This window comes from Schistocerca gregaria, chromosome 11, assembly GCF_023897955.1.
Source record: "Schistocerca gregaria isolate iqSchGreg1 chromosome 11, iqSchGreg1.2, whole genome shotgun sequence".
In the NCBI taxonomy this organism is placed as follows: domain Eukaryota; kingdom Metazoa; phylum Arthropoda; class Insecta; order Orthoptera; family Acrididae; genus Schistocerca; species Schistocerca gregaria.
In genome coordinates this window covers 22,929,924-22,944,430 of record NC_064930.1, presented here as the reverse complement: position 1 = coordinate 22,944,430, position 14,507 = coordinate 22,929,924, and the positions used below count along the sequence as shown (strand labels likewise).

Below are 14,507 nucleotides of genomic sequence, written 5' to 3'. Positions count from 1 at the left end.
AGCAATGCTCAGTGTGGAAATCTCCTTCACCACCAACCCCCAAAAAAGCAAAAGTGGTTGCTTCTGCTGGGAAAGTTATGGTCACCTCATTCTTTGATATTCGTGGAATGGTTTATCAGCATGTTGTATCTATACACACATCAGTAACTGGACAATACTAAAGGGTGGTCCTGAAAACACTGCAAGTTCGTATCGGGTGCAAAACAGCGCATTTCTGTGAGGCAGGCTGGATGCTGCACCACGATAAGGCGCAGCGGCATACTTGCAGTGTTGTTGCCGAATCTCTTTCAAAAATCAACGCCAAGTGGATTCCTCACCCTTCCTATAGGCCAGATTTAGCCCCCTTGTGACTTTTCTATTCCCTAACACAAAGAAACGCCTTCATGGGAGGCATTGTCAATCAGAAGCAGTGGTGAAGGTGATTTTGAAAGATCTCTCAAAAATGAAAAAGATCATCAAAATTATGAGGATGAGTAAAGGTATGTTGAAAAAAAAATTATTATGGTCATTCTTTATTGAACAGCCTTCGTATTTTTAATAATTTGACACTTTTCCGTCTCCTGCAATGTGGAAAATATTAGTTCTATAGCAAGAAAGGAATATGACCTTTTTTGAAGGAAATTTAGAGTAGTTTAATTTTGTACTGGGGGACATTTTCATTAGTAACTGTGATCTTGAAATTATTTAAGAAAAACATAAACAAGTGATCTTTAAATGCCTTCCCACCTCAACTCTCACAACCCATACATGGGTGATTTTCAGTATGTTCTTCATAACACCTTCCCCTACCACTACACAAAAATTTGCAACTACACAAATGTTTTCTCCTAATTTTCCTTTGTTGAGTGGACTAACAGCCTTGGAACATAGCATGACTTCTTCCAGAACCTATGTGATCAACTGGCCTGTCCCTTCAGGACAGCAGCACCTCTTTCTCGTGAAAGCTGCTGACAGGGTACACTTTCAGCCCTCTGCTGAATGCTCTAAAAGTGCCCATGCCAATGATCAGCCAGTGGGCGACCTGAGAAAGGCGTCACATGGTCGTGATTGCTACTGGCACCATCCTGGGGAACAGAATACAGTCACTTCACTCTCTTGTGATCCAGCTTCAAGACAGAGCAGATGCTCTCAGTTTCTTTCCAATTTTCTGATGGAGGAGACTGACTGACTGACGGATGGATGGACAGGACATCCGTCAGTCAGTCTGTCCATCTGTGCTCTCTCCGACCAGATACCAGCTAGCTCAAACACGAGCCAACTTTCTCTCTCCTTCCTATTTCCTTACTTTGTGAACACCTAGACTAGCAGGCGCCTCAACAGTTCGGCCCACGCGAGCCCTCATGTACTCCTTGCCGGTACCATGAGATTCTGATAATCCCCTGTTTTCATTACAGACATCTCTTCAGTTACTCACAACCCGTCCTTCTCCCATTCTTGGCACATTATATACATAGTTTACAACATTTACTTCACAAGTATTATGCTGCAGGAATATGACATTTAGTAGTTTTCACAAGGGCGTGCCCTCTCTTCTCCAGCAACGACAAAAAGGGGTTGACTGCCATTAGATCAAGAGCAGTTTGCTTACAGTTCACAGTCTGTTCATCTCTGGTGTAAAGTGTTTACGAACAATAACTGCAAAAGAAGTGAAAGTTTATATAAACTGTGTTGTGTAAAATCATTTTGCAGTTGTTTAAATTTCCTAATAATCATCAAGGAGAAGTACAGCCCATAAGAAATTCTGCAAGACTTTAGTGTGCTGTCTATTCATCGTGTTTTTCCTGGGACAGTCATTTTTTTTTCCAAAATGTCCTGCCGTTCCGACAGTTTTTTTCGGGAACACTGAAATTCCCCACTTTCTTGCGATGCCCCTTGGCTAAAGCATTTTGTGATACCTAACGTTTGATTTTAAATTTATTGTGCAAATATATAAGCTACAAAGTGCCACTTGTACAACTTTACAGTTAAAATTTTTGCACTGTTGGTAGTGCTACCAATTTGTAATAAGTTGTATTTTTGATTGGTTTAGATAGCGAAAATTTTTCTTTCCACTGTGGTAAGCAGTCTGAAGACATAGTGGATACACGACAATTCTAAATTTATGCAATCACGTGAAAAACACCATTCATTTGGCGATTTGTCTTGCAATTCCTGGATCAAATGCTACTGTGGCATACGGGTTTCTCTTATTGAACCCTTTGTTGTCAGATAAAAAAAAATACAGAATGAATGCTGAAACACACAAGGGTAAAATGTGCTGACTCTTATAACAATGCGTCAAAAGAAAATGCAGTTCTCGATAAACACATAAAACTGAAAATTACAGTGACATGACGGCAGAATAACTGAAAAAAAGTCATTTCAGATCACTTGTGTGTACAATGCCAAGGTAAACTACGTTCATTAAATCTTGCCAGTACAAATTGTGTTCCTATTTTGCTTATTCTAGGTCTTTTTCTATATTTTTTTAAAATGCCCCCTTCACTAATAAAAATGAAATACACTCCCTACTTCGAACACACAAAAACCGGGTCAGTAGGTTACAAACTCTGGAGAAGGGCGCGGCTGCGGCTGCAACAGAGGCTCTCACTCACCATCTGGTCGGTGCACGGGAACTGCTGGCGGCCCTCCACGGACGCCTGGCAGTTCAACAGGTTCACACTCAGCTTCGCCAGGTCCTCCTCAGACAGGTTCGAACAGGACTTCTGAATCTTGAGCACCACCTGAAACACCAGGAAACACTGTGCACTGCTCTCACACTTCACAAGGAGCTTTTGCTTCCCGTGTCCTGACGTGGCTAAATCCCAGACAAAAAATTAGTCACCCACAGGAGCCGACACACTAATATCACATAACACTGCCCCAAGCCTTGATAACTGCCTGACTGTGGCAAGTAACAGCATCCACAAGTTTCTTCTGGTACGCCATATCCAACTGAACTGGCAATTACATCAGACAGACTTGCCAAACTCTGACGATGTTGTTCCGGGTAGTTGCAGGCATTTCTACATAACTAAGATCGGGTGATTTAGAGGGCCTCCGAAGTGCGATCGAATGCCCAAGTATTTGCCAATCCTCAAATGTACACTGACACGGCTCTAGTCGTCCTGGAAGACAGGAGTGTCTGCAGCAAACTTGTCACAAACATGTAGGAGAAAGTGTAATGTGTGGTCATCCTCTGTCATTTTCATAGTAACACAAATCAGAAGGCACAAGTCACAACGTGAAAAACATTCACAAAACAACATGGAACTACCTCCAGCCCGAGCTACAGATTCCACACAATGCCAGTTTAACACCTCGTCAGACTTTCAGTGCGCTCGATACCTCACACTGTTCGTATAGAGGAGAAATGGCGAGTTGCGGACCACACAACACACCTCCACACAGCTAACCGTGCAGTTTCTGCGTCGTCTGGCCCACTGAAGATGTGCACCTTCGTGTGCAACTGCGAACACAGGTCTTTCGCGAGATACCTAACTCCGAGTGTCCACTGCGTGCAGTTCCCTTCTCATTGTTCACTCGGAAACTGATCGAAATGGACCCGGATTCACAGGCAGCAGCAATTTCTGTCCCGTTCGGAACCAGTCATTGCCGAGAAAGCGGTCGTCGACAGTCGAGGTCCGCTTAGAACCACTACTCTTCGCTGTGTTACGTGGCTGCAAGTTGTGGACCATTCCCTGTAGAAATGTCGGACAGTCCACATTAACACTTTAACAAATCGGGCAAATTCACACACAGGACGGTCTCAGGAATGTCCAAACACGGTAATAGCTCCTTTCTGACGTTCTAAGAGGCCCCCCACATCGGCCCACCTTATTGTGCTGACTGCCATGTACCGAACACCTGAACACTTCTCTGCCACAAATTATGTCAGCAGTGGAGGATCACAGGACCACCCAGTACTAGTTCTCCATCGTGTACAGTGCTGCAAAGCCACTGGAGCACTTTCTAATTGTGTGACTAATATTTTGTGTGGTCACTTCATCTGAAGTCAAACACACAACTCGCCTCGTATACTGGACTCGAGACGGCGACCACGTCCCGAAACCACGTAGGCTTGTCGATTGAAATTATCTCTGTCTCCCTAGACCAGAGTTGTGAATGGGAAAGCATAAAGGCGAGATTGTTTCTGGAATGTCCCACTAATGTATAACACCCACAATTGATAGTTGTTGGGGAAGTTCCCTAGATGTTTGCAACGAATGTTTAATCCCTCGTAAACTACTGACCCTTTCACTGCCGACTGTGCTGTAACAGTGGGCACGTCGGTGGGTGGTCGGGATGCACCGTACGGCTATACCCACTGTGCTGGGCACGGCACGGCACGGCACCGAGCACTGCAGCGCTGGCTGTGTGGAGTCGCTGTTGTTGCAGGCTCTTCTGTATTCATTCTCACCAATAAAATCTTAAAATAAACTGTATTCTGAATACTGTTTATTGCTGAAGTTTCTAAAGCTAGATACTGTTACAAGGAAGCACATTTCAGAAAGTTTTTTACGTGATACATTTCAAAACGAGACTCGGAGCACAGTTTACAGCAGTAATGTGATACCTACTGTTTTTGTTCTTTTCGCATATGATGCATTTCGTTACGGGTCCGTGTTGTTTTACTGACATTTCGACGGTGCCTCGAAAGTGTCTGTCTTGAAGGCACAATAGATTTTCCTCGTCCGATCGACAACCTCCCGATACTTTCCTTTCTTGATGGTATGTCTCTAAAATCTCTCAAGTAAGGTCAAGATGAAATTTGGTATCTGAATTATTCTTTCCAGTAGTAATCTTGCAAATAATGTGGTAATTTAGCACATACATGTCTAAGGGGTGTACCATTTCAGTTTTTGTGTACACATCCCATTGAGCTAAGTAGCTATTTATCCATTGCACCCACAGACTCAGAAACAAGCAATGAGCTTTGTTTAAACTGTTCAGTTTTTGTTTGCCCATCCAGTTTCATAGCTGATGTCATTGCAGCTGTATTGGCATGTCATCAATATACATACATGCCACTTCAAAGCCACCATAATGTCTGTTGACCTAAATTACGTCTCATCTCTTTGCAGTTTGGTTTCAGGTCTTGGTGTACCTTTCCTATTCGTGAGAACAGAATATACCCCATTTTTTGTTTTTTCATGCAAATAGTTGAAAAGAAAAAAACTTGTGCACCAGTTGTACACATAGTATGTACTTACTACGGAAACCTCAAAATGTATATACCCCACGTTAACACACTAAGCACGCTCAACTCTTGTCATATACATACATCATTATCAAGCAAGGCACAATGACTGTGCACGGATATATACAATACTAGCAGTGAAAAGGGTTACTGATACTTTTGATATAGAGGAGGCCAGTGCAGAATGTTATTTTAAATACTTTATCATAAACTCTCAAATGCCTGCAACTGTTATATTTAATAATTACATCCTTTAATCGTCATTTTCCTGTTTTATTGCACTTCAGTTCCAAGTAGCACATTACTTAAGATTGAAAATAACACAATGAACTAAATATGCTTTCAACCACAATACATGTATTTCACCAATAATTCTCATCCATGAGAAGGACATGTCTTACACTAACAAGACACACACACAGAAAGAGAGAGAGAGAGAGAGAGAGAGAGAGAGAGTACTCATGTTATGGAAAAAAATTAGAACTATCAACTTCACTTATTTTCACAGATAGAGCCTTGTTTTCATTCAGAGGTATTACTTACCCAAAAGAACAAACTTGTTTCTCGACACACATCCTAAAAGGAAAATAATTGTGAACATGTAAGATAAAGCACAACACATACTCTAATTGAAATGGCACAAAGCTACAGCCCTGACAAAATCCTTCATTTTCAGCACTAGTCAGTATTACATAAAGTGAATACTGGCAAAGAAATGGGTTACTTAGCCCAATCCTTTAATTAACACAACACACCAACTGAAAGTTCTCGGTTCTCTCCTTCACCTTCCTGTCACACACGTGGTAACCACGGTGTTACTTCTATGAGTCCACTGCAATAAACTGCAGTACGTAAAAGTCCACCACGTCAAATGACTTTTTGATGGAAGAATAATGGTCGTGCAGAATGGAAAAATCTGGCAGAAGGTAACCTTGTGAAACATCAGTGAGGGTTCTGTAGAAATACTTGAGGCAATACGGACACTATGACTTGCCACACAAAATGCTCTAAAATATTCAGTGAAATATACTCTTCGGAATTCTGAGGGCAGGAGGGCTAAAATACAGGAATCAAAGGCTCATTTTCAACTTGTACAGAAACCAGACTGCAGTTGCAAACACTGAAGGATATGGAAGGGAAGCAGTAGTTAAGAAGTGAATATGACAGATCGTAGTGTGTCCTCGAGGTTGTTCAATCTGTACATTAAACAAGCAGTTAGGGGAAACCGAGGAGACCCCTAGAATGGGATTGAAATTTCAAGCTGAGGCAACAAAATCATTGAGGTTTGCTGGTCATGATGATGACATTCTGTCAGAGACAGCAAAGCACCTAGAACTGCAGTTGAATGATATTGACAGTGTCTTGAAAGAAGGATACAAGATGAACATCAACAAAAGCAAAATGAGGATAATTTAATACATTCGAATTAAATCAGGTGATGCTAAACGAATCAGATTAGGAAATGAGGCACTAAAAGTAGTAGTAAGTTTTGCTATTTGGGCAGTAAAATAACTGACAATGGTTGAAGTCCAGAGGATATAAAATGCAGACTGGCAATGGCAAGAAACGAAATTCCAAAAAAGAGAAATTTGTTAACATCTAATATAAATTTAAGTGCTAGGAAGGTATCTGTGTGGATAGTACCCATGTACAGAATTGAGATGTGGATGATAAACTGTTCGGTCAAGAATAGAACAGAAACTTTTGAAAAGGGGTGCTACAAAAGAAAGCTGAGGATTAGACGGGTAGATCACATTACTAATGAGGTGGTACCTGAACCGATTTGGGGGAAAAGGAAATTAACGGCACATCTTGGCTAAAGGGAGGGATCAGCTGGCAGGACACAATCTGAGGCAGGAACAAACTTTGACTTTGGTAATGGAGAGGAGAAGGTAGGTTAGGTGTGTGTGTGTGTGTGTGTGTGTGTGTGTGTGTGTGTGTGTGTGTGTGTGTGTGTTTTGGGAGGGGGTTAAAAATTGGAGGAGGAGACCCACGGATCAATACATCAACAGACTCAAATGTATGTAGGTTGCAGTGTCCATGAAGAGACTCGCGTAAGATGAGACTAGCATGAAGATCTGCATCAAACCAGTCTTCTGACTGAGGACCGCAACAGCAACAACTGCTCAACCAAAATAACTTGCATTCTGTTCACCAACTGACTGCTACAAACCCAATGTGTTACAACCGTGCACACGTACAAACCCACAAGCACCTTGTAGTGCTCGCATTACCCTCAAGCTCTAATTCACGAGAGCAACTTTCTTGTCTTGACTGACTATCGGTGGCAAGTGAATCCTCTGCAGCACCCCTGGCGTATTATTCCCGTACTGAGACTCGTCAGTCGAAATGGTTTTTGTGCACGTGTCGGTGAAAAAAACTGCGTGTATAGTGGAGGCTGTGTGCTGTGCAGTTTGGCAATCAAACAATGAAAGTGAGGTTGTGAGGGGGGCTACTGTTCCTACAAATAGTCCAAATGTGGTACAAGAATTAAGGAACCAGGATTGACATTAGAGTTTATTACTGACCAAATCAAAATTCATAAGGATATTCTTGACATAGGTCACATGGTAAATTCTCCAAACTGCAAAGAACTGAAAGAATGTGAAACATGTCACCTGAAAACTTCCAAACATCAACATCTTCCGCGAGAGAAAATACAAACACAGCGAACAATACTTAGACAGCAGTAAACAGTCCCTTTTTACTTTACCCTATGCATTTTTTTTCCTTTTAAATAAATACCACATAATACCGACAATTACTTTAACCCTGTTTTCACTGTTTGAATAATTTCAACTAAAAACATTTATCCATTTACATTCTTATTTATTCACAGTGTCACATTTTCATTTGTCCAGGTATTGTAAAACCTAGATACCTTTATGATTTCAGATATTTAATCTCTCTTGTTGAAGAATACTGGTAAGAAAAATATCAGGCCATCATGCAACCTCTGCAATATGTCATAAAACAAGGGAATCAATTAAATTAAGATTTACAAGGCATGAAAGTACAAAACCCACTACTATAATACGAATCAGTGCTGCCAGAATCGATAATAATATTCTCACACTAGTGTACGATGCCACAGTCTTCTGCTTATTCCGTGCACTGTCTGCAGCATACTCAAGATTATAAAACACAACACTCTGAACAGTCACCCGGTCAACTAAATTGTGGAACCACTCACGACACAGTCGGTAGTTGATTTATACACAAACATACGGGACAAATCCACGACCAGTAGCCAATGTGGGTGGCGGAAGGCGCTCGTGTAAAACAGGCTTCGGCGAACGCGAGTTGTGGCCGCACTGTGTTTGACGAACACTTTACTGGGCTGCCACACTTTCGAACGACTTCCACTGATAAACCTTATTTCCCTCGACAGAAAGCTTACCTGACAAAACCTGGGGCTCACACTGATACTGCTCTCAGACGAGGTTTATATGCGTCACACTGCGAGCTCAACACGCGTCCGAGACTGCGGGAGCTTCAGCACTCATGTTTTCCTTTGTCTCCTCACAGAGCATGATTCCGCCAACATCATTCCTGCGCGACTGTCGCTGACTAGCTTGGCTTTGGCAGGTCACTTGTGTACCACCCGATATGACTGACTCCGAAGATGGTTTCATTCACTACCCTCCTTCCACCATTTTTGTGAAAGTAACCTTACATCCAATTGAGTCAAGATTGTCAAGGTCTATAGATAATTGAAAACCGAGAATTTTTTCCTTGTACGTGCAGTCCGCAATAACTCATTTTCTGAAAAACTGAGAAATGAAACTTCTATGACTGCCACTTATGTACCATTAATGTTAACGACTGTGGCCCTGACCGAGTGATAAAGGCACGTGTTCCATTCCTACATGCATTCTGTAGCATATTTTAATACTTTTTCTCCATATCAAAATTAGTGGAAACAGGAGGGTTAATGAGGTAAATAAATCAATAACAAATAATAACAAGGTAGGTGAGTAACTATCACACATATACACTGATGAAAAAAAACTGCAAGAAGGAGCTGAAAGTTGGTAGGCATGTTTCTACAGCTGAAATATGCCTTGAGGTTGCCACAAGTTGTCCCAAGTCAAATTCCCCAATATTTCCATGATTTCCAGAGAAGTTCTAGGATTTTTCCCTGACAAATTTTGAGATCTCAAAGGTAGCGGGGTGGATTAAAGGGACCAGACTGCTACGGTCATCGGTCCATTGTTCGAAGACTTGGAAACACCAACACACAGTAAAAACGAAAAATGGAAAAGATGACAGATGACACAGGACAAGAGAAACTGAGACAAAGACCAGACAAAACGAATTAAAATCACACAGAGTGTGACGGTGGTTGGCCGACTATAGAGAAAAAAAGGAAAACCCAACCACCGAGAAACATATTAAAAACTCAATGTAAAACCGTAGGCCAAAGGCCAGAATCAACACTAAATAAAAACAAATACTTAGAGCAAATGATAAAAGCCCCCTGCCCGAATAAAAGGCAAAACTAAGCCTGCTATGGTGGAGTCATCTGTTAAAAGGGCAGGGAGCGTATCAGGCAGCACAAATGTCTGCCTGAGCATAGTTAAAAGGGGACAGACCAACAAAAAATGGTCCACCGTCAAGGCCGCCCTGCAGCGACATAGAGGCGGGTCCTCATGACGCAGTAAATAGCCGTGCGTCAGCCGAGTGTGGCCAATACGGAGCCGACAAAAGACAACGGAGTAGCTGCGAATGGCTCGTATGGAGGAACGACACACAGTCATCGTCTCCTTTATAGCACAGAGTTTATTGGGCGTGGTTAGATCGCACCATTCAGCGTTCCAAAGCGCAAAAACTTTTCAGCGGAGGACTGCTCGCAAATCAGTCCCCGGGAGGCCAATGTCCAGAGATGGTTTACTGGTGGCTGCTTTCGCCAGGTGGTCGACATGCTCATTGCCGGGTATCCCAACATGGCCTTGGGTCCAAAACAAAGACCACAGAGCAGCCGCAACGGACGAGAGTATGTAGGGATTCCTGGATAGCCATCTCACCAGACGAGAACAATGGAAACACTGGTCGATAGCTCGTAAACTGCTCAGGGAGTCGCTACAGATAACGAAGGACTCACCTGAGTAGGAGCGGATATACTCAAGGGCACGAAATATGGCGACCAGCTCGGCAGTGAAAATGCTGCACCCAGCTGGCAATGAATGTTGTTCATAGTGGTCCCCTAGAATAACAGCATAACCGACACAACCAGCAACCATCGAGCCATCAGTGTAAACAATGCCAGAGCCCTGATACGTTGTGAGGGTGGAAAGAAAGCGGTAGCAGAAGGCCTCCAGAGGGACTGAATCCTTCGGGCCCTGCGCCAATTCCAGCTGAAGGTGAGGGTGAGAGACACACCACAGGGGTGTACGCAGAGGTACCCGGAAAGGAGGCGGAAGAGGTAAGGCCCCAAGCCCGGAGAGAAGCTCTCTGACGCGGACTGCACTCGTACAATCGGCGTGGGGCCGATGTTCAGGGAGATGGATGTGCGACTGTGGGAATAGTAGATGATAGTTAGGATGCCCGGGCAAGCTACAAACACGCGTAGCATAAGCGGCCAGCAAACATTGGCACCGTAACCGCAGTGGAGGGACACCCGCCTCCACAAGTATGCTGCCCACAGGGCTGGTCCGGAAAGCACCAGCAGCAAGGCGTATCCCACTGTGAAGGATTGAGTCTAGCACCCGCAACGCAGATGGGGATGCTGAGCCATAAGCCAGGCTCCCGTAATCCAGACAGGACTGTATTAACACCTGATAGAGCCGTAAGAGGGTAGATCGGTCGGCGGCCCAGCTGGTGTGGCTCAAGCATCGCAGAGCATTTAGATGCCGCCAACACGCCTATTTAAGCTGCCGGATATGAGGCAGCTAAGTCAACCGGGCATCAAAAACTACACCCAAATACCTGTGGGTCTCCACCACAGCAAGAAGTTTGTTGTCAAGATAAAGCCGCAGCTCAGGATGGACTGTTCAGCGCCGGCAGAAATGCGTAATGCGGGCCTTGGCAGCCAAAAACTGAAAACCATGTGCTACAGCCCAAGACTGCACCTTGCGGATAGCGCCCTGTAGTTGACATTCAGCAGCTGCAATGCCAGTAGAGAGCTGTAGTAAAGGCAGAAGTCGTCAGCATACAGGGATGCTGAGACAGACGTCCCCAACGCCGCAGCGAGCCTGTTAATGGCCATTAAAAACAGGCAGACACTTAAAACAGATCCCTGTGGCACACCGTTCGCCTGGACTCGAGAGGAACTATGGGAGGCCGCGACTTGCACGGGGAAGATACGATACGACAGAAAATTTCTGATAAAGATCGGCAGAGGCCCCCCCGAAGACCCCATCCATGAAGTGTAGGAAGGATGTGATGACGCCATGTCGTATCGTACGCCTTCCGCATGCCGAAAAAGACAGCGACCAGGTGCTTGCGGCGGGCAAAGGCAGTACAGATGGCCGATTCCAGACTCACCAGATTGTTGGTTGCCGAGTGGCCTTTACAGAACCCACCCTGAGACGGAGCCAGGAGACCCCAAGACTACAGTACCCAATTCAACTGCTGGCTCACCATCCGTTCTAGCAACTTGCAAAGAACGTTGGTGAGGCTAATGGGACGATTGCTGTCAACCTCCAAAGGGTTCTTGCCAGGTTTCAAAATGGGGATAACAATACTTTCCCGCCACTGCTACGGAAACTCACCCTCGACCCAAATAAGGTTGTAAATGTCGAGGAGGTGTCGTTGGCAGTCCACTGAAAGGTTTTTCAGCATCTGACAGCGGATGCGATCTGGCCCAGGAGCGGTATCAGGACAAGCGGCGAGGGCACTGTGAAATTCCCACCCACTGAATGAAACATTGTAGGATTCAGGATGGTGGGTGTGAAATGAAAGGCTCCCACTTTCCATCCGCTGTTTAATGGAACAGAAGGCCAGTGGGTAATTCGAAGAAGCGGAACTCAGAGCAAAATGCTCTGCCAAGTGGTAGGCAATTCCACCGGAGTCAGTACAAACTGCCCCATTCAGTGAGAGCATAGGGACGCTGACAGGGGTCCGATGGCCATAGAGACGTCGATGGAGTGACACGGAGGCCAATGGTGGACACATACCGCTCCCAGCACTCCTGCTTGTATTGGCAGATAAGGCTGTGGGCTCACACACGCAACCGTTTTAATGCGATGAGGTGTTCTATGGAGGGATGTCGCTTGTGACGCTGAAGTACCGCCGGCGATCTTTAATCATTTCAGCGATCTCAGGCGACCACCGAAGCACAGTCCTCCGCCGAGGGGACCCCGAAGAACGGGGAATGGCAGATTCTGCGGTAGTAACGATGTCGGTGGTGACCGAGTGAACCACCGCATCAATGTCATCATTAGAGAGAGGCTCAATAGCGGCAATAGAGGAGAACAAGTCCCAGTCAGCCCTGTTCATAGCCCACCTGCAAGGGCGCCCAGGAGAGTGCTGCCGTGGCAGGAAAAGAAAGATCGGAAAGTGGTCACTACCACACAGGTCGTCATGCACTCTACATTGCACAGACGGTAAGAGGCTAGGGCTGCAGATCGAAAGGTCGATGGTGGAGTACGTGCCATGCACCACACTGAAGTGTGTGAAGGCACCACCATTTAAAATCGAAAGATCGAGCTGTGCCAAAAAATTCTCGATGGTGGCACCTCGACCTGTCGCCACTGACCCACCCCACAGAGGGTTATGGGCGTTGAAGTCGCCCAGGAACAGGAAAGGCGGCGGCAATTGCACTATCAGCGCAGCCGGGACATGCTCCAGAACATCGCCATTCGGTGGAAGGTGAAGGTAAAGGTAAAGACTGCAGACAGTAACAGCCTGTGGCGTTCACACCCGAACAGCGACAGCCTCTAAAGTTGTTTGTAGAGGGACAGACTCGCTGTGAAGAGAGTGAAGGGCATAGATGCAGACACCACCAGACACCCTTTCATAAGTTGCCCAGTTCTTATAATAACCCCAATAGCCACGGAGGGCGGGGGTTCGTATAGCTGGAAACCAAGTTTCCTGAAGAGCAATGCAGAAGAAAGGGTGAAGGCTGATAAGTTGGCAGAGCTCAGCTAGATGGTGGGATAAACCGCTGCAGTTCCACTGGAGGATGGTATTGTCCACGGCTGAGAAAGGTGTGAAAGGGACTGGGGAGGCAGATTACGCCTCCTGGGCCCCTGCTGCTACTGAGCCCCTACCTGTGCAACAGCTATCCATCGCGTCTGAGGGATTGGCAAGATCCAGGTCCTCAGCGGACGCCAGAATCTCCACCTCATTCTCAGACGCAGAGTTGGAAGGTCGCGGTGGGACAGGTGCCACCGCAATGTCAGGATGCTTGGGAGCCTTTTTCTTAGACTGCTTTGTACGCTGTGCCTTTGGTGGGTCTGGCTGGGAGGGCGTCACTGGGTCAGTCTCCGGAACGGACGACGACCGTGAGGCCCTACGACCAACGACCCGTGGTTGCTTAAAAAATTTGCGGGTGTCCGCTTTGGCATTGGGCAAAGCCCGGGATGGGAGGGCTTCCTGGTGAGAGTAGCCGAAGAAGTCTCCCGCTTCTCCGGCTCGGAAGGGGGAACTAATGTCCCCGATGGTTGGGGTGGTGTTGATCCTGAAGTAGATGGAGCAGGAGCAACAGAGAGGGAAATGGCCCCCACAACCAAGGGGGCTGGTGCATTCTCACACAGCTGAGAGGCAACAGTACGTGGCAACACAGGAGAGGATCGTACCGGTGTTGCAGCAGCAGCATAAGTTGATGGCATTGGTACAGGGCGTAGCCGCTCATATTTCCGCCTAGCCTCTGGGTAGGTCAGGCAGTCCAGGGTCTTATATTCCATTATCTTCCTTACCTTCTGGAATATCCTACAGTCCGGCGAGCAGGGGGGATGGTGTTCTCCGCAGTTAACACAGATAGGAGGTGGGGCACATGGAGTATCGGGATGCAAAGGACGTCCACAATCTCGACATGTGATGCGGAAGTACAGCGAGATGACATGTGCCCGAACTTCCAGCATTTAAAACACCGCATCGGAGGAGGGATATATGGCTTCACATCACAACGGTAAACCATCATCTTAACCTTTTCAGGTAAGATATCACCCTCGAAGGCCAAGATGAAGGCACTGGTGGCTACCTGTGTATCCCTCGGACCCCAATGGATGTGCCGGACGAAGTGAACACCTCGTCGTTCTAGGTTGGAGCGTAGTTCATCGTCGGACTGCAGAAGAAGATCCCTGTGGAATATAAGACCCTGGACCATGTTGAGACTCTTATGGGGTGTGATGCTAACTGAAACATCCCTCAACTTGTCACAAGC

At 45.8% G+C, this 14,507-nt stretch overlaps 1 protein-coding gene across 5 annotated transcripts in view; it reads right to left on the bottom strand.

The window, feature by feature from the left end:
- LOC126295433 (protein brambleberry-like) overlaps positions 1 to 14,507 on the bottom strand; it is a 200,612-nt gene that overhangs the window by 144,916 nt on the left and 41,189 nt on the right. For all 5 annotated transcript variants that reach the window (XM_049987919.1, XM_049987920.1, XM_049987921.1 and 2 more), the window contains one exon: positions 2,595 to 2,723. In XM_049987919.1, the coding sequence (XP_049843876.1) occupies positions 2,595 to 2,723 (129 nt within the window). The remainder of the gene's footprint in view (positions 1 to 2,594; positions 2,724 to 14,507) is intronic.